The sequence below is a fragment of the Salvelinus namaycush genome, chromosome 19 (genome assembly GCF_016432855.1).
Source record: "Salvelinus namaycush isolate Seneca chromosome 19, SaNama_1.0, whole genome shotgun sequence".
Taxonomy (NCBI): Eukaryota; Metazoa; Chordata; class Actinopteri; order Salmoniformes; family Salmonidae; genus Salvelinus; species Salvelinus namaycush.
The window spans coordinates 38,251,560-38,271,796 of record NC_052325.1 but is presented as its reverse complement, the minus strand read 5'-3'; the positions used below and the strand labels follow the sequence as shown (position 1 = coordinate 38,271,796).

At 45.4% G+C, this 20,237-nt stretch overlaps 1 protein-coding gene across 1 annotated transcript in view; it reads right to left on the bottom strand.

Annotated features, from left to right (window-relative positions):
• Positions 1-20,237, bottom strand: part of lrp2a (low density lipoprotein receptor-related protein 2a) — a 59,211-nt gene that overhangs the window by 24,797 nt on the left and 14,177 nt on the right. Inside the window, exons 18-47 of the mRNA XM_039014320.1 lie at positions 19,922-20,047; positions 19,319-19,449; positions 18,894-19,031; positions 18,501-18,785; positions 18,083-18,322; positions 17,815-17,934; positions 17,476-17,592; positions 16,570-16,950; positions 16,257-16,271; positions 15,639-15,887; positions 14,706-14,917; positions 14,409-14,593; positions 14,076-14,304; positions 9,809-9,986; positions 9,488-9,616; positions 8,590-8,756; positions 8,351-8,494; positions 8,061-8,170; positions 7,361-7,538; positions 6,896-7,109; positions 5,969-6,208; positions 5,567-5,755; positions 3,633-4,553; positions 3,327-3,492; positions 3,000-3,158; positions 2,617-2,906; positions 2,175-2,375; positions 1,902-1,928; positions 1,752-1,790; positions 1,410-1,652 (exon numbers count right to left, since the gene is read on the bottom strand). Coding sequence (XP_038870248.1) covers positions 1,410-1,652; positions 1,752-1,790; positions 1,902-1,928; positions 2,175-2,375; positions 2,617-2,906; positions 3,000-3,158; positions 3,327-3,492; positions 3,633-4,553; positions 5,567-5,755; positions 5,969-6,208; positions 6,896-7,109; positions 7,361-7,538; positions 8,061-8,170; positions 8,351-8,494; positions 8,590-8,756; positions 9,488-9,616; positions 9,809-9,986; positions 14,076-14,304; positions 14,409-14,593; positions 14,706-14,917; positions 15,639-15,887; positions 16,257-16,271; positions 16,570-16,950; positions 17,476-17,592; positions 17,815-17,934; positions 18,083-18,322; positions 18,501-18,785; positions 18,894-19,031; positions 19,319-19,449; positions 19,922-20,047 — 6,023 coding nt within the window. The remainder of the gene's footprint in view (positions 1-1,409; positions 1,653-1,751; positions 1,791-1,901; positions 1,929-2,174; positions 2,376-2,616; positions 2,907-2,999; positions 3,159-3,326; positions 3,493-3,632; positions 4,554-5,566; positions 5,756-5,968; positions 6,209-6,895; positions 7,110-7,360; positions 7,539-8,060; positions 8,171-8,350; positions 8,495-8,589; positions 8,757-9,487; positions 9,617-9,808; positions 9,987-14,075; positions 14,305-14,408; positions 14,594-14,705; positions 14,918-15,638; positions 15,888-16,256; positions 16,272-16,569; positions 16,951-17,475; positions 17,593-17,814; positions 17,935-18,082; positions 18,323-18,500; positions 18,786-18,893; positions 19,032-19,318; positions 19,450-19,921; positions 20,048-20,237) is intronic.

Genomic DNA, 20,237 nt, shown 5'->3' with positions numbered 1-20,237 from the left:
TGACCATTCTGCCTGCCCTGACTCTGAGCCTGCCTGCTGTTCTGTACCTTTTGCCACTGCCCTGGATTACTGACTTCTGCCTGCCCTGACTCTGAGCCTGCCTGCCGTTCTGTACCTTTTTGACACTGCCCTAGATTACTGACCTCTGCCTGCCCTGACCTGAGCCAGCCTGCCGTTCTGTACCTTACGGACTCTGCCCTGAATTACCAATCTCTGCCTGCCATTGACCTGTTGTTGGCCTGTCCCCTGTTTTGTAAATACACTTTTGTGATTCGAACTGTCTGCAACTGGGTCTTGTCCTGAGTTCTGATAATAAGTTCGTTAGCGTTACCAGCCTCAGAAATCGGCAATTAACTGCACCTTTATTTCTGCTCAAATAAATGCTTCACAGAGTTCAAGTAACAGACACATCTCAACATCAACTGTTCAGAGGAGACTGCGTGAATGAGGCCGTCATGGTCGAATTGCTGCAAAGAAACTACTACTAAAGGACACCATTAAGAAGAAGAGACTTGCTTGGGTCAAGAAATACAAGCAATGGACATTTGACCGGTGGAAATCTGTCCTTTGGTCTGATGAGTCCAAATTTGAGATGTTTGGTTCCAACCACTGTGTTTTTGTGAGATGCAGAGTAGGTGAACGGATGATCTCCGCATGTATGGTTCCCACCATAAAGCATGGAGGAGGAGGTGTGATGTTGTGGGGGTGCTTTGCAGGTGACACTGTCAGTGATTTATTTAGAATTCAAGGCACACATAAGCAGCATGGCTACCACAGCATTCTGCAGCGATACGGCATCCCATCTGGTTTGCGCTTAATGGGACTATCATTTGTTTTTCAACAGGACAATGACCCAAAACACACATCCAGACTGTGTAAGGGTTATTTGACCAGAAGGAGAGTGATGGAGCACTGCATCAGAAGACCTGGCCTCCACAATCAACCGACCTCAACCCAACTGAGATTGTTCGGGATGCGTTGGACCGCAGAGCGAAGGAAAAGCAGCCAACAAGTGCTCACCATATGTGGGAACTCCTTCAAGACTGTGGGAAAAGTATTCCAGGTGACTACCTCATGAAGCTGGTTGAGAGAATGCCAAGAGTGTGCAAAGCTGTCATCAAGGCAAAGGGTGGCTACTTTGAAGAATAAAATATATTTAGATTTGTTTAACACTTTTTTAGGTTACTACATGATTCCATGTGTTATTTCATAGTTTGATGTCTTCACTATTATTCTACAATGTAGAAAATAGTAAAAATAAAAATAAAAACTTGAATGAGTAGGTGTGTCTAAACTTTTGACTGGTACTGTATATTTTAGTGACTTTTACAAAACAAAAACGTATCTAATCTTCATGAACTAATCTTTTTACTTTAGATTTGTAACCAAGTTTTGTTTTGAGGACTTACGGCAGTTTTGTTCGTCCGAGGTGCCGTTGTCATAACAGTTGTTGATGCCATTGCAGATGTAGTCCTTGGCGATGCAGCGTCCGTTGTTGCAGGGGAACTCAGTGTTGGGGTCGCACGGACTGAACAGGCAGCCTACCTCATCACTGTTATCCCCACAGTCGTTGTAGTGGTCACAGCGGTAGTGGTAGGGCACACAGCGACCATTCCCACAAGTGAACACAGTGGGCTCGCAGGTGTGGAAGGCTGTCAATAAAACCAGATACAACATTATCAGAGCTCTAGCCAATGGACAGGGAGAGCAGGTGAAGATGGACGGGTGTAAAATATGGAGGCGGGCTTTACCTGACAAGGCAATAAATGCTGCTGCCATTTGCACTTGGACTGCATGCAGGATGTAAGTACATGCATTCATTAGTTTAGGACGGGGTCAGTAGAAAAAAACAAGCAGCACTAAATAGCTACATTAGATTAGTGAACTGCAAGCATACACACCGGAAGTTTGGAAATCATTCTTGGATCCTGTAAAATTGTTGTTGCAGTGAGAAACAGAAGGCTGGTTAGAGGCAGCATGTTAAAGACAGTTAAGAGTAGCTCAGAGAGTGAAGGACAGAGCAGGTGTAGAGATAAATCAATCATAATTAGCTGTAATCACAACCACATTCAAGACATGCAAAATCATCACATTGCAAGATATTTCTGAATAGACGAGACAAACAAATATGATTCGAGAAAACAGGCACTACTTGTGGCCACTGAGCACCATACCACAGACTCTCTCCAGTTCGTCGCTTCCGTCCCCACAGTCGTTGTCATTGTCACACTTCCACTGAGCACGGATACAGCGTCCATTCATACAGGTGAACTGGCCTTCCTGGCAGCGGGTCCCGTTGTCAGGGATACAGTGCTTGTTGTCGGCCAGGTACCAGCGACCCCCTGAAGGACACTGACACTCAGCACCCTGGGGCCCTGCGGAGAGGGACAGGGGGACAGGCATCAGACGGATGGGGGGGGGTATGACAGACAGGCGTACCACAGCCCAACTCACACTATCCCAAAATAACATTACAACACCAAAACAATAGGATGCTAGAGAAGATCACATTTCAATGGAAGTTTGGTCCAACTCCGACATTTAGCTAAGAAACTACAGCCTGCTTCTATTTGATCAGAAAACTTGAGGATTAAAACAGGGCCTAACTTCTAGTACCTGGGGTACAGATGTGACTGCAGCCTCCGTTGAACTGCTGACATGGGCTGTTGCACTGTTGCTGCTTGTTGCTGGCCAGCACATGGACGTCCATGGGCCTGGATGGAAGGTTCTGGGTCATCACCCTCTGGTCAGACCCATCGTGCTTGTTAGCCCGGTAGATACTGCGTGTGTTCCAGTCAGTCCAGTAGATGTACTGGCCATACATGGTCATGGCGAAAGGGTAAATGGCTGTGCTGACGATGACCTCCCGATTGGCCCCGGTGAGAGAGCAGCGCTCAATCTTCTGTCTGATAACCAAAACCAGCACATATCATTAGCATCAACATGAAAGGACAACGAATGACTTGTGAGAAGAATGTAGCTTTATAAGAGGGTCTTACAGGCTGGCGTCTGCCCAGTACAGTCTCTGCTCTTCATAGTCCAGGGTCAGTCCATTGGGCCACACCAGACTACTGTTTACAATTTCTGCCCTGAAGTTCCCTCCCAAAGTAGAACGTTCAATCTTCGCATTCGTCCCCCAGTCTGTCCAGTACATATATCTGTGTGGCATGGAAGAAGACAAGTTTTCCCATTGTTAATCAATGATTGCACAGTGCACATTCAACACATGCTGAATATCTATTGAAGATACTGAGTGAGCGCTCTTGTTATCATAACAGAAGGAGTGAAACGGTATTAGCATTCTTGGCATTTCTGGCCAGTCTTACCCCCTGCAGGGATCCACCATTATGGCTCTAGGCCGAGGCACATGAGCGATGATGGATCTCTGTGTCCCGTCCACTGCCATGGAGTTGATAGTCTGGTTGATGTAGTCACTGTAGTAAATCCGTTTATTGATCCAGTCATAGGCAATACCATCAGGAGCTCCTAGATCTGCATGGACGCAAAACACAACACATAATGTGAAACCAGATTAACCAGATTTCTTTTCACCAAAAAAGGTGAAACCAGATAATTAATTACAGTATGATTTTGTAACATAACAAAACAAATCTAGTTGTTAAGTGTCTTACCTGAAGCCACCACGACTGGAGGTGAGGTAGGAGAGGAAAGACTGATGAAGCTAATCTTGCTGCTCCCAGCCCCTGAGCTCTGGGTGAAGTAGATCCTATTGTCTGTGCGGTCAAAGTCCAGGGCCACAGAGGTGCCGGGCACATTGACCACAGGGAAGGGCAGTCCGTGGTCGTCCGTGTCCAGATGCAGACTCTGCACTGTACTCTCTGTTGTATAGATGAGGTAATCATCCCGCGACACCACACAGCCCTCGTTGTCCGTCCCCAGGTTGCCAAAGGCACAGCCACACTTCTTGGTCTGGTTCCCGGGGAGGGCGAAGCAGAAGTGGGCACAGCCTCCATTGGTCTCCAGGCAGGGATTGTTGTTGAGCTGCTGGGCCGAGCTGGGCTGGATACGCTGGTCGTAGATAGTCACGTCTCTCAGCATGTTGATGTTGTCTCTGATCACTGCAGGCTGCTCTGTACTGCCAGGCTCCTTACTGGCCTGGAACACCTTCTTCAGGTTCCTGTCCACCCAGATGATGCTAGTCTCAAACACAGTGATGCCATAGGGAGTCGGGTAACGACTCCCATACCGGACTACCTCTGTCTCGCCCCCCTGAGGGTTGACCCGGGCTATCATATCCAGAGAGTCATCCACCCAGTAGACATATCCAGTCTGGTAGTCCAGAGCCAGACCTCGCGGGGTTATAATCCCAGATGACACCAGCACAGTGCGGTTGGTCCCGTCCAGCAGAGCTCGCTCAATCTTGGGGTTCTGTCCGTAATCTGCCCAGAACAGGTATCTGTTTTTAGGGTCCACCACGATGTGGCGTGGCATGTCCACTTGAGTCTTCAACAGCACACGTCGGAAAGTGGTGTTCAAGCGCAGGACCTCCACATAGGTCTCCGTCAGGAAAGCATTCGTGAAATAGAGGTTCCCTGAAAAGCACAGCCAAATTGACATATATAAGTGAAAGGGTAATGGGGATTAGATGATGTAGGAAAGGCCTCTGGTCATGTAGTTCTTATTGAGTGGTTGCGTAAGGACAGGGTAAGCCTGCTAATTTGCATAGTCACCAGGAGCTGGTTTCCCACACCCAGATTAAGCCTATTTCTGGACAGCAAAAGTAGAAATAGGCTTATATATAGTCTGGGTCCGGGAAACCGGCATTTGTTTAGTTTAACCATCATTAAAATCCTTATTGGCCACAGTACCAAGATAAGTAGCATTCTCCTGTCCATTATACTAATTTCTTTCCAGTCAACGGACTGTTATATAAACCAGCCTGCTCTCTGGAGTCAGGCCCTGTGTTGAAGCGTCTTACGCTGTATCCATGGATACCTACTACTGGCTGACCTTTAATTCCTCTACCTGCTGTAGGGCCCATAGAGAATGACAGAGGCCTCTAGTGGCCAACAGACCGTAGGCAGTGCCATTGTGGGCATCTACAATGCTTAGGCCATTTTAAAGTAGTCAAAGTAGTCAACTGGGCATGGGTTCCAATGGGTTGTGCCTACCTGGCAGAATGATATCATGATTATTTGTATCAATCCAGTGGCCATTTGTTTTACAAACTCTGCAATCACACAAGCGCTACAGAAACACAGCTAACCAAACAATGGTCTTTGGCTGATGCACAGTTTAATTAAAGGGTAACTACACTCCAAATTCTAAACGTCTTAGATATTTCCCAGACCTCAAAGGTGGTCTCCTGATGTGGTTTAAGGATTGTTGTGGACTTAAATCATCAAATTTAGGATGTTTTTCTATTAACAAAGTGTGATTTAATGGGAAAAATGGGAAAAACGGAAACCTGGAAAAACAAAATGGAGAAAAGGGAATTTGGGAAAAAACAAAACAGAATCAGGCAAAACATAAAACAGATTTTATAGAGCCCTACTACTGGCATAATTTTAAACACTTTTCATTTGAGCTCTCTGGACATGCCTACCTGCAGCCCAGTCCACGGCGATACCTCGTATCCCGTTGCGTCCGATTCCAGATGTGACCACACTGTCGAACCCTGCTCCGTCAGACTTGATCCGGCGGATTCCATTCTGAGATGTCACGGTGCTGCTGAAGTCACACCAGTAGAGGAACCCAGAGGGCATGTGGACGTCCACATGCAAAGCATTGCGGCCTGCAAGACACAACCAGAGACGAAAGACACAAACACTTCAGTGGTTGCTTCAATGTCACACTGTCACATCAGAGTATATTGTCTGAAACCAAACAAAGTATTGTTTCCTTGGTATCATGTAGCATTCATAAAGCATCCATAAAGCCTCCATATGCATGACATAAAGAGTTATAATGCCCTGCAGCAGGAGTTTTATATCTGAACAACACCTACCTCTCCCAGCCACTGGCACCATGGCCTCAGAGTGGTCAGCCCCCTCCAGACTGAAGCCTTTGAGGGCAGATAGCATGGAGATGACCACGTAGGACTGGTATGAAGCACAGGTTCTGTTGTCAGCGCTCAGCTTGAAGCCTGTAGCACAGGCACAGGTATACAGACCTCCGGGCCGCGGTAGACACAGGTGCTCACACAGCCCCATGTTGTTGCTGCAGCCGTTGGATGTACCAGCCGAGGCTGCAGAGGCAAAGACCACATGGTGGATTAGGACATCATTCATATACAACAGGAGTCTGGCCAAATAGAACTAGACATTTATTAACAACTTCTAGGTCTTGGATGACAAGCGCAACGCCAGCGACTGTTCAAAATGAGACTAAACTATTACAAATGACATTACTGGAACTGAAAGTAACCTGTGCCTCATTTCTTAGTCATCATTGGAAGAATCTGACGACAACACCACTTTGATACATTGTTGCCAAATCAGGCTCAAGGCTTGTTGAGGCTTGTTCCTAGAAAACATGTCACTTACAGTATCTGCTCTGTTTTAGGGGACAAAGGAACACTGCTTGTTCCGTACACAATGCCCAGTGTTCCTAATAAGGGAAGAGGAACTGGTCAACTAATAACCCACTCCGTCTCCCTAGTAATTACCCAACAGCTATCAAAAACACCGAAGCAATACCATAATTCAGCAATGCTATATCTTTACCACAAAAAACAGAACAGACAAAATATGTATGTTTGCATACTGATTAAACACTCAACACAATAGAATGAAAACTCCAATAAACTGGTAATCTTGATGCTTCCAACAAGTTAATGATTCTTATTTAACCAACGCTTAGGTCTCAATCCAGATCAATGGAGTGGGGTTCATATTTGCTTGGCTGTGTACCATCAGGTCCCTCAGATACTCACTCTCCCTGTAGTGCACTTTCAGTACTCTCAGTCCAGACACGTTGTCCCGCAGCACCACCTTGTTAGCACCGGTGGCCTTGTCCACACGCTCTATCACCTCAAAGTCCCGGTCAGTGAAGTACAGGAAGCTCTCATGAACAGCAACACCCCAGGGATGGGACAAGCCTGTCACTATAGTAATGCGATTGGTCCCGTCTGGGTCGCCACGCTCAATCTGTGGAGTTTTAATAATATCAAGACTGCCATTAATAACATGTAAAATACATGTATAATAGGCATTGAGGTGGACTACATAAGTGGTATATTGTTAGAGTCAGACACAGGAATCATAGGGCACCCTATTCCCTAATAGTGCACTTTAATTGACCAGAGCCCTATGGGCCCTTGTCAAAAGTAGTGTACTATATAGGGAATAGGGTGGCATTTGAGACACAGGCAGTGGTTAAGGTAGTGATGACGACCCACCATTCCAGCGCCTGTGACAGCCCAGTACAGCTTGTTCTCGCTGATGTCCACAGTGATGAACTCCACCTGATCCAGGTTGTTGGTGAACAGAGAGACAGGGTTGGAGCCGTCCAAGTCTGCAGCTGCTACCTTAGCAGGGATGCCACTCTCTGTGCCCTGGTCTGTCCAGTACAGTTTCCTTACAGAGAGACACAGCTATGAATACAGCCCCTCGGCAGCTCAATCACCTCATATGAGAACATCTACAACAGATTCAATCAATGTGTGAGATTAAGCGAGAAATGTATATCTCAATTATGTCATTAAAGAAAAAAGAAAGAAAAAACTCCCATGGTGATTTAAGGAGACGCACAAAACGGACAACGTTTTGATCAAACTGTTTTGTGCTTCTGATCACCAGAGTTGCGGACATTCCTCTTTCTTTGATACGTTCTTCTGTCCTGCAGCTGATAAGCTGGATTTGCATATTTTCCCCCTTTTTTTTATTTATGTCATTACACATTCGATATGCTAACAATGAATAGGTAATAGGTGCACATATTCCCTGGTGGTGGCTTGTTGGAGTGTGTTGTGTTGTGTGGTATACAGTAACAGTGGTAAGTCTCTCTCTGTGAGTGGAGCAAATGGCAGGCAGGCAGATAGGGCTCAGTGACAGTGGAGATGAGCAGCCGTGCCAGAGCAGTGTTAAAAATGGGCTTACCCGCGTGCTGGGTCCACAGCGATGCCAACCGGAGTGCCTGCGCCAGTCGGGGAGCCATTATTGGTGATTAGAGTCTTTCTGTACTGCATCTCCCCTCTCAGCCTCAAAACCTGACAAAACACACAAATGCACGCACATACTGTATCAGATATACCCCTGACAGAGGGAAACCAACTAAGATAACAACTTTATTTTTCTAAATACGATGATCACCGTCAGTACCATTCATTTTCCAAAATAACTGCGTTGTTTTCTACAGGACCATAGAGAGTATGGATGTTTCAGCTCACCTCAATAGACTGGGTGGCTGGGTTGGTGTAGTACAGGTTCTCTGTTATCCAGTCCAGGGCCAGGCCCACAGGGGAACCCAGGATGGCTGCCGGGGCAAACTCTGTCCTGTTGGTACCGTCCGACTTCACTCTGTGGATCTCACCCTACAGAGGAGAAGGAACAGGGTTGGTCCGAGCCTAGGGACAGTAGAGTAGTCTCACTTCACGTCTCTGTTTGTGTGGACAGTGCGAATACTTACCGGGTGCTCCACCCAATAGATGGTCTGCTCAGTGTTGTCAAAGTCCACATCGTATCCATTCTGAAGTCCAGAAACAGGCACCATGGCATCGTTGCTCTTGACGTCCGGATTCAAGGGAATGCCGTATATGACACTATCTCTCACCACCACCAAGAAAGGATCCTCATCTGCAGGAAAACCAAACTATTCATCACCAAACAAGACATGACGGCTCCAAACGGACATGTGTATAGCCTACGGGGCTCTGATTTTCTTTTTTAAAACAGAAACAAATACTACAATTTGATATCACCATACTTTCTTCCTAAGACCTCTTAATGTTGAAAGAAGGTTGAAAGAGGAGGGGGTTCAGATGGGCTGGTGAAAGTTTGTTCCACAGCCCTGATTTGCTTTGTCATCAGAGATTAGAATCAATGGATAGCTCGGGGGCATTTTCATTCTTGGGTAATTCACCTCTCAGGGGAGAATGCGTTCTGCATGGCTAGAAAAAGCTGAAGCCCTGCAACCTGATATGGGTTAAGCTGTTGACCTAAAGAGGACTCTCTGGACTTCACATTAAAGGTCCCTTGTCTTATTGAAACCTTAGCTACACTTTTATGATCCTAAATATTTACTTCTGGAAAGGGATTTTACAACAGAATTTAAATGGGATACTGTTGACAAGTCCCTAGCCTCTAAAATATGAGTCTGGTGCTCTAGGAGCTGGATATGCCCCCTTAAAATATATTTGCAAAGAGCAGCTCTGTATGTAGGTTTGAGAAGGATTTACAGCAATTCCTACTCCATTAATAAAAGCTTTATGAGTTATGACTGTTACGATCTGTTCCATCTGACCTCACTTCCTTTTTAATCAAACTGTGAGTGATGAGCGTTTCCCTCAGGTTGGCATGGAGCCTACCTCTGGCACAGGTGATTTGGTCTGCAGCCAGGTTCCAGCCTGAGGGGCAGGCACAGGAGTAGAAGCTGGGCCCCACGGCCGACAGCAGACAGATATGAGAACAGGGGCTGCTAAAGCAGTGGTTTTCACCTGCACACGGGTCCCATAACACAAACAAGAAAAAAAGGTCAACAGTGTTCAGTCACCTTTGGTTTCCTTCTGAAATGTAATTTCAAATACAATGACAAAACTGTACTGTGGCAATACCAGCTTATGATATCACCATGTCAAATATGTATTTTCAGTCGGCCTACCATATACTAATGTATGTCCTTGTCCTACCTGCGGGCTGCCTGGACGGGTGTACCACCACCAGGCCCATGGGCTGAGGGAGGTTGTAGAGCATCACTGTCTGGTTCTCCCCGTGCCACTTATGGGCTCGGATAACGCGGTTGATGTATCTGTCGGTCCAATAGACAAAATCCTCAAAAATGGTAATTGCGTGGGGATGTTGCAGTACCTTTTTATTGAGAGCAGCAAAAGACAAGAAGTGCATTTTATTGATATTAATCCACACAAAGGGGAAATAAGCAAATTTGAATTAAAATTATATTATGTATGTAATGTTCTCCAAGCTTAAAAACGGTATCAATAACATCTACACTGAACAAAAATATAAACGCAACATGCAACAATTTCAAAGATTTTACTGAGTTGCCCCGTCTTTTTTTTCTGCATATGTTTTACACTGAATGTTATCAGCTCTTCAACCAAAACCTAATGTTATATAAAAGGGACCCTGAGTGAACAAATAACACAAAAAATGTATACATATTTCATTTATTTATTAAAGAAAGTAATGCAAAACCAATGCCCCCGTGTGAAAAAGTAATCGCACCCTTAAACTCAATAACTGGTTACACCATCTTTAGCTGCAATAACTGCAATCGAACACTTCTTGTAGTTGTGGGGAGGAATTTTGGCCCACTCCTCCGTGCAGAACAGCTTCAACTCAGTGACAATTGTGGGTTTTCGAGCATGAACTGCTCATTTCAGGTCCTGCCATAACATCTAAATGGGGTTTAGGTCTAGACTTTTACTAGGCCATTACAAAACGTTCAATTTCTTATTCTTCAACCATTCTGATGTAGACTTGCTTGTGTGTTTTGGATCATTGTCTTGCTGCATGACCCAGCTGCGCTTCAGCTTCAGCTCACAGACGGATGGCCTGACATTCTCCTGTAGAATTCTCTGATACAGAACAGAATGCATGGTTCCTTCAACGATGGCATGGCGTCCAGGTCCTGATGCAGCAAAGCATCCACAAACCATGACACTACCACCACCATGCTTGACCGCTGGTATGAGGTTCTTACTGTGCAATACAGTGTTTGGTTTTCGCCAGGTATAACGGGGCCCATGTCAGCCAAAGAGTTCTACTTTTGACTCATCGGTCCATAGAACATTGTTTCAGAACTCTTGAGGATCATCCAGGTGCTTTTTGGCAAACTTAAGACAAGCATTCATGTTCATCTTAGCGAGCAATGGTTTCCACCTTGCTACTCCGCCATGAATCCCATTTTTGCCCAGTGTCTTTCTGATGGTGGAATCATGAACATTGACCTTGGCCGAGGCGAGAGAGGCCTGGAGATCCCTGGATGTTGTTCTAGTGTTCTTTGCAGAGGTGTGGACTCGAGTCACATGACTTGGACTCAAGTCTGACTTGAGTGACAAATTTGATGACTTGAGACTCAACTTGATAGAAAATAAAACAACTTCAGACTTGACTTCGACTTCGAGTCTCAAGACTTGGGACTCGACTTATATTTGAGACTGATGACACCTGCCCAAGTTTTGTTACGTTTTGTCACTCATTTTGTGGCACAGAGTCTCCGTGGATTAGGCTACTCTCCATGCAGCCAGAGACAGTATCGCACTTGCCCCCCCAAAAAATATATTGGCTAGTGAAACACACACTCGGCCCTCTGATTAGATCAGCAAACTGTCAATCAACACAGGTGAGCTACAGTAGCGTAGTGAGAACATTTTGCGGGGTCGAGAGTGTGAAACTGAATGAGAAAAATACATTTTTTAAATCTGTGGTGTAAAGTACTTAAGTAAAAATACTTTAAAGTACTACTTAAGTAGTTTTTTGGGGGTATCTGTACTTTACTATACTATTTCTTTCACTTTTACTCCACTACATTCCTGAAGAAAATAATGTACTTTATACTCCATACATTTGCCCTGACACCCAAAAGTATTCGTTACATTTTGAAGCAGGACAGGAATCTTGTCCAATCCACGCACGTATCAAGAAGAAATCCCTGGTCATCCCTACTGTATCTGATCTGATCTTACTTTGATGTTGTTGTTTTTTAAATTCTACCTTTAGTTAACTAGGCAAGTCAGTTAAGAACAAATTCTTATTTACAATGACGGCCTACACCGGCCAAACCCGGACGACGCTGGGCCAATTGTGCGCCGCCCTATGGGACTCCCAATCACGGCCGGTTGTGATACAGCCTGGAATTGACCAAGGGTGTCTGTAGTGATGCCTCAAGTACTGAGATGCAGTGCCTTACACCGCTGCGCCACTCTTGATACTTAATAAGTATACTTTAGCAATTACATTTACTTTTGATACTTAAGTATATTTCAAACCAAATACCTTTTTATTTGAGTCATTTTCTATTAAGGTATCTTTACTTTTACTGAAGAATGAAAATTGGGTACTTTTTCCACCCCTGTAAAAAATGTAGCCTACCATTTATATTTTATATTTATACCTTTGCTTATTCAATTTGGTCATTAACATAGGCCTACCTAGGGGGTAGTCCCCCCCACCCCTAGCGGCGCCACCCGGCGTACCACCTGGGCGAGCCTGACGGACCGGCTGAGGCATGGGAGCTGGACGAGCCGGCTGAGGCATGGGAGCCTGACGAGCCAGCTGAGGCATCCCTGGTTGCTTCGGCAGCAGCACACGGACCCGACGTCACCAACAAAAACAAAAAAACAAAAAGTCCCTGATGCTTCAAATTGTGAAGTGAGCATTCTGTAAGGACAGACGCTGGGAGACGAGAAGCAAGTACAGGGAGTGAATATTTAATGAAAAAACAGAAAGGAACCAAAACACGAACATCGTCTGGACAAGGGACACATAATAACATTAATGCTGACTAGGGAAAGAAACTGAGGAATTGACAGATATAGGGGAGGTAATTAATAACGTGATGGAGGCCAGGTGAGTCCGATTAAGCGCTGATGCGCGTAACAATGGTGACAGGTGTGCGTAATGATAAGCAGCCTGGCGACCTCGAGCACCAGAGAGAGGGAGCGGGAGCAGACGTAACAAAAAATTGTTTGGTGATCAAGAATATTAACTGTTTACTTTTCATGGTCACCTGCAATGGGGCATCAAGCAACAATTACTAGCATAGGCCTATTGGTCGTTTGGTATGTCAAAATTGCTTGAAATGTATAATTGAGTTATGAACCTTGCATTTGTTAATTATTAGATTATCAAAATGTGTTGTAGACAAAATAATGAATAGGGCTGTCTGGTAGCCTCAATAAATAGACAAAGATTTCGTGACCTTGGGACTATAGGGTTCTATCAGCACTAACATAGTTCTGAGATATTGAGCGTCAGTTTTCACATCCCAGATGTCAGAACTGTTTTGTAGTGAATTATTTTTTCATAACCCATTAAGGTCCTCACCTTAAAAGTACCTAAAGTACCTACAAACACTGTCTGCCATCTGCCCAGTACAGTTGAAACCGGGATTCATCCATGAAGAGCACACTTCTCCAGCATGCCAGGGGGCATCGAAGGTGAGCATTTGCCCACTGAAGACGTGTTACGCCGCCGAACTGCAGTCAGGTCAAGACCCTGGTGAGGACAATGAGCACGTAGATGAACTTCCCTGAGACGGTTTCTGGTAGTTTGTACAGAAATTCTTCAGTTGTGCAAACCCACAGTTTCGTCAGCTGTCTGGGTGGCTGGACTCAGACGATCCCACAGGTGAAGAAGCCGGATGTGGAGGTCCTAGGCTGGTGTGGTTACACATGGTCTGCGGTTGTGAGGCCGGTTGGACGTACTGCCAAATTCTCTAAAACGATGTTGTAGGCAGCTTTTGGTAGAGAAATTAACATTACATTCTCTGGCAACAGCTGTGGTGGACTTTCCTGCAGTCAGCATGCCAATTGCACGCTCCATCAAAACTTGAGACATCTGTGGCACTGTGTTGTGTGACAGAACTGTACATTTTAGAGTGGCCTTTTATTGTCCCCAGCACCTGTGTAATGATCATGCTGTTTCATCAGCTTCTTGATATGCCACACCTGTCAGGTGGATGGATTGTCTTGGCAAAGGACAAAATGCTCACCAACAGGGTTGTAAACAAATTTGAAAGAAATAACAGGGTTGTAAACAAACATTTAAGAGAAATACACTTTTTGTGCGCATGGAAAATTTCTGGGATCTTTTATTTCAGCTCATGAAACATGGGACCAACACTTTACATGTTGCAGTCATATTTTTGTTCATTATGTATCAATGGTTTGATATCTATGTAAAGAATATAAATAAAAAAATGAATTTGCTCACCAGATCGCTGGCCAGAACTTGTTTCCTGTTTTTGCCATTGTAATCACAGTAGTCAATAAAATCCAGGTAGGCATCCGCGAAGTAGAGCAGATTGTTGGGATAGTCAATGGTTAGGCCGTTGGGCCAGTACAGTTTGTTGCTTATGATGGTTGTCCTCATCTTCCCGTCCATACTGGCCTTCTCAATGCGAGGGTTCCTCCCCCAGTCTGTCCAGAACATGAGGTGAGCACTGCACAGTAGATTAACTGTTATAGTTACAGTCAATTACGCTGTTTTCATTTATTACATTTTGAATTTCCACTGTGTACTCGACTCTCTAAAGATGAGCCTCACCTGTCCCTAGGGTCCAGAACAATGGCTCTGGGATTGGTCACATTCTCACTGACCAAGACAGTCCTGTGGGTGCCGTCCAGTTTGGACACCTCAATGGTCTCCAGAACATAGTCAGTCCAGTATAGGTTCCTGCCCACCCAGTCCACTGCCAGGCTCTCTGTCACTGTCACTCCACTGTCAAAAACCTGTCAAATCAACACACATATGTTTAAGTTATTGGAGTTCATTCATTACCCTAGAGAATGTAGAAAATGTAGCATCTCTTTTGTGGGAAATGGAAGGGCATTCGGTACTCACCACAGCCCTGTCGCTGCCATTTTTGTGAGCGCTCCATATTCTGTCCTGGCTGGTGTCAGACCAGTACACACGGTCAGTCACTGAGTCAAAGTCCAGCGCCACAATGTTTCGTCCATCCCGGACCAGCGAGCGGACCACATTGGGCTGAGTGGTTATGTCATCGGACACAATCTGATTTCGGCTGGCGACTAAAAGGAAAGCCTCGCGTGAACCTGTAAACAGAAAATACTCTCTTTTCACCGGTGCATTATAATTCAAACAAGACTTCTCATCAGCTGTAGAAAATTCTTCCTTAAACTACAAAACAAGATAAGTTGAGCTCCTCAGATATCTACAGCAGGGAATCAATGCAGCCTTGTTGGGAATAATGGCAGATTGAATTACAGGGCTTTTCAGCTGGTTATCTTTGAGGTAGATGGGCTCATGTCAGGCACACTGCTCATAAACAAGCCCTTTGTTGTTGATTATGTCCTAATTACCTGGAGAGAGAGTCAGTGAGTGACATATATGTTATTTGTCTTATCTGGGGAAATCAGAGTAGAGTGGGGAGAGAATGAAGAAGAGAGAGAGTGCATCCGCCCGGTGGTCTGGTGCCAACACCGGCTCCCTTAGACCATTCATGTCCTGTCCTGTCCAGCGACTGGACAGTTTATCATGTCTGTGTGGGCCAATCAGATGCACTGTATATCCATATCTGCCTGTCATCGAGGAGACTGGATTTAATCCACAGTGGGAGGATGTGTCTTATTTTGAAATTAGGCCAATTATGTTTAGAGGAAACATAACTGAGTATGTTGTGGACTAAATGGATTGGTCAAATCTATATGATGGATTGGTATGAAAATGTACGTAAATCGTTTCTAAGAGCACAAAATGGTAATGCGGCAGATGCCAATTCAACCCCCCCCTGCACACACACATCCTCCTCCTCACCTGAGACCTTGCATGTGCGTTGGTCAGCCTCCAGAGTGTATCCGTCGGAGCAGTGACAGCGAAAGGAGCCTCTCTCGTTGAAGCAATGCTGGCTACACAGGCCAGGGGGGCTACACTCGTCTATGTCATCACACGTCTTCGAGTCGTTACTTAGCTGGTAGCCCATGGGACACGTGCACTGGGCCCCAAACGGCCCCTGGATACAACCGTGGGTGCAACCTGCGTTGTTGTCTGTGCAGCTCTCCTGGTCTAGGATGGTAAAAAGAGGAGAGTCAATAACAGACGGTAAGAAAATGAAACACCTTGGTAACAGTTAATGTGGATAAATGAACAAACTGAATGAAGGTACTACTGTAGCTAGCTACTCAATTAATCACAGTGCTACAAATAGCGCGCTCTACCCTCGAAAATATTTTGTGAATTTCATCAAAACACACCATTTGTACATTCTGAAACACATTTTCTACATATGTAACTACAGACAAGAATTTCCCTTTATCCTCCAATTGTGTCTTGCACCATTCTACCCATATTGAGAGGGTTAGTGTGGTTGGCAGGTTTTGGGATGAATCAAAGCTACACGCGTGAGGTTTTACCAATGATTGAGGTTGTTCCTACCTGGTAAGGGCTCGTCTGAAAGCAGTGAGGAAGGCAAGAAAGGAAAATCATAGATCACTTTTAAGTTAATACAGACCAAATCAACACATGCATGATTTGAACACAAGATTCCACACATAACAAAAATTCCTCACAAACATTAACGCACTCAATTGGTTGTGACCAGAAACGCGGTGCAAAATATGTCAAGATTTCAAGTGACCAGTGAAACTAGAAAATTACAAAGAGAAAATTTACAGAGAGTGCACTTCATTTTCGTAACATGACACTATTAGCATGCTGGACTAAAAGGCAGAGAGAGATGGTGACTTACTGCAGAGCGGGGACTCGTCTGCACCATTGGGGCAGTCAGGATTGTTGTCACACACCCTGCTGATGTTGACACACATGCTGTGGCCCGGGCACTGCCACTGCCAGCTAGGGCAGCGGAAAGGTGGCGTGGGGCAGTCTCTCTCGTCACTCATGTCCCTACAGTCGTTGTCGCCGTCGCAGAGCCACCGTTGGTACACACAGTTGCCGTTGTCACAGCGGAACAGGGTGGTGGGGCAGGTGCGGGGGGGACAGACGTGGTGCTCGTCTGAGCCGTCCTCACAGTCCGGGTGACCGTCACACTCCCAGGTGGAGGGGATACAGCTGCCGTCTGACTGGCACTGGAACTCACTCTCATGGTGGCACATCCCTGGGGGTCTGGTGGCTGGGCACAGCAGGAGAAGGCAAGGTCAGACAGTGTAGTGAAGTGTGGCTGAAGCTCAGGAGGAAGCCTCAACAGAACCTCGGAGATGATGTCACTTCACTGAGAGTAATGCTCAAACTGCTGTGCTCCAAGACCCGTTGGCTGATCAACACTGTATGTAGAAACTGATCCTTGTATTGTCTTCTTGTGACTCAAAACATTGAGGTGGTATACTTACAACAGCCATTGCATGTCTACTCTGTATCAAAACCCACTACTTGTACATTCTAGAACACATGTGACTACAGACAAAAAAAACATTTTATACAATTGTGTTTTGCAACATGCTAACCGTATTCAGAGGGTTAGTGTGGTTGGCAGAATCAAAGCTACACATGTGAGGTTTCACCAATGATTGAGGCTGTTCCTACCTGGTAAAGGCTCACGATCATCTGATAGCAGTGAAGAAGGCAAGAAAGGAGAATATATAAACTGATCATTTACATTTTCTTGTAACTTTAAAAAAAAAAGAGGTTGAATACTTACGACAGCCAGACTCATCTGAGTGATCGCTACAGTCAAAGACCCCATCACAGCGGTAGTAGGAGTTGATACACTGATGTCCATTAGAACACTTGAACTCATAGAGAGTGCAGTTGTAAACTGAAAAAACAACAACAAAGGATGCCGTTTAGAACACGCAAAGTCATTGTGTGTACTGTTTAATACACATGGAATAAGATCAATGGGATAAGAGGCTAACGTACGCTTGTGTTTACAGTATATTCAATTGACTTGAAATTGTGTGACACTTGTTGTTGGCGCTGTCCAACTATGCAAGTTCCCAAATACAGTACAGTGCGAAAATAATACAGAGTCACTCACTGCAGCCCTGTTCGTCAGCCCCATCCATACAGTCTCTGTCACCGTCACACACATAGCTGGGGCCTATACAGCGGTGGTCTGGGCACTGGAACTGTTCCGGGTGGCATGTACCAGTGAGGTCTACCAACACAGAGAGACCAATGGAGCTAACAGTTAAATGCAACACATCCTGACTGACAGTAATTCTCAAAAAGACACTCAATAACAGAGGTATTACTCCTATAGTAAATGTGCGACAATAAAAGTGATCCTTGACTAGGAGACTCACTGCAGTTGGCCTCGTCCGAGCCGTCTCCACAGTCGTTGTCCGTGTCACACAGCCAGATGTGTGGGATACAGCGGTTGTTGGCACAGGTGAACTGGTTTGCCGCGCAGGTGCCAGGGGTCTGGGTGGGGCAGTCCCGCTCGTCACTGCTGTCAAAGCAGTCGTTGTGCCCGTCACAGTGCCATCCACTGGGCACACAGTGCTGGTTGGCACAGGTGAACGCCCTGGGTGAGCAGGTGGTGTCTGAGAAAGAAAAGTAAGGATTAATGAAACATCATTTTTTGGCTACTTTTTAACACTGTAACAAGCCATTCTAAGTATACAAAATATAAGTATAAGTATATTAAACATTATTACTAATGCCCCAATAAAGTGCCTTGAATGACAAACAGTTAGTATACATAGTAATACAACGCATTACTATGAGCTCCGCCACAGTTGGCCTCATCACTGTTGTCATGGCAATCGTCAACGCCGTCGCATCTGTAGTTCTGAGGGACACATTTCCCATTGGTGCAGGAGAAGGAATTGGAACCGCACTGCAGCGTGGGGGGCTCGTTGGAAGGGTCCTCTACACATGTCTGCTGGCTGGGCGCCAGCTTCATGCCATAAGGACAGCCACACACCCTCTGGGAGTCCGGCACCGGGAAGCAGAAATGGCTGCAGTCTCCATTAGGGTTCGTATTCCTATTGCAGAAGTTGGAACCTGAGAGGGGTTGCAAAGGATATCACGGAATGAATCCAGTGATGGCCACAGAGTTATCCTCCATAACAGTAACACCGCAGCAGGGAAAACAATGAAAGAGTTTCTCACCGGTCTGGGAGTTGTAGTTGAAAGATTTGACGTGCATGATGTGGCTGATTCCCCTCCTGATGATGACCATCTCTCCCCCGTCAGTCTTGCGCACACGCACGATCCCACCCAGGCGCCAGTCAGTGAAATATGCATAACCTGGATAGGCCAAGCAGGAATGCTCATGAAACTGAGACCCGGCGTTGGGAATACCAGGGCACAACCTATGACATTAGCTATTTTATCTCTTATCATCACTGAACTAATGTTTGAGATGACACGGTAATTGCTCTCTCTAATGATCATCAATCAAGCTGGATGGACGAGTAGTAATGAAATTCTAACGATGAAAGCTTTTATACAGTAACAAGGTAGCTTTAATGCAACTGATGGAACAGTGTTGCATTCCATTCTTTGTGAATTTAAAGAGGAGAAAATTGAATCACCTCCAAAAATGGTGAGACCAAAAGGATGTGAGATCTGAGTGATGCGTTCCAGAGACAGCCTGTTCTGTCCATCAAAGGTGCTGTGCTCGATCTTATCAAAGAAGGCATCCACCCAGTACAGGCGCATGGAGCTGGGGGGAGACAGGACGAGTAGGACAGACATTCTTAAACACTGTTGCACAAACATATTGTCAAGAGGAGGATTAGGGAAGATCAGTCTGATAAGAGGCTTAATGAGATCTTACAGACGTCGGATCTTAATTTGATCACTCTTTTGTCGCTGAGAATTTTGCTGGACAGCAGGAAATGCAGATGAGCTTCGTGATTTACATAAATTCACTAAAAACCGCACTAACATACAGTTGGTTATATTAACAGTATTCCACTTTTCATGCAGCCTCACTTTGACCAGCTAATAGCTTACCACCGATTAAGCAATGCACATAGTGTCACAATTTCTAAACGTAAGTCAATCCTATGCATCTGATTTGTTATGAATGAAATTGCTATTTGTTTTCTTGACGGAGTACTACTGGAAGCTGAAGAATGGCGTATTGTGAGGCCTTCCTTTGGTCCTGCTAGGCTCTGGGACCATTGGCTCACCTCCAGTCGATAGCCAGGCCATTGGGCCAGCCAAGAGTAGTGTTCACAATTGACAGAGCATGTGACCCATCACACCAGGCCCTCATAATCTTCGCTGGACGGTACCAGTCGGTCCAGAAAATATACCTGCCAAATAAAACATACACATTAACCAACACTCACATTTATATGGGAAAAGATCATAGTGTCTTTTTCACCTCAACCGAAGTAGACTATGGCTTTAGGACCACTTCAAAATCTTTTATGAACTGAGAAATATAGACAGTTTATTTCAGAGCTCCACAGGGCTTTTTCAGTTTAAGCCAAGTTCTTAGTG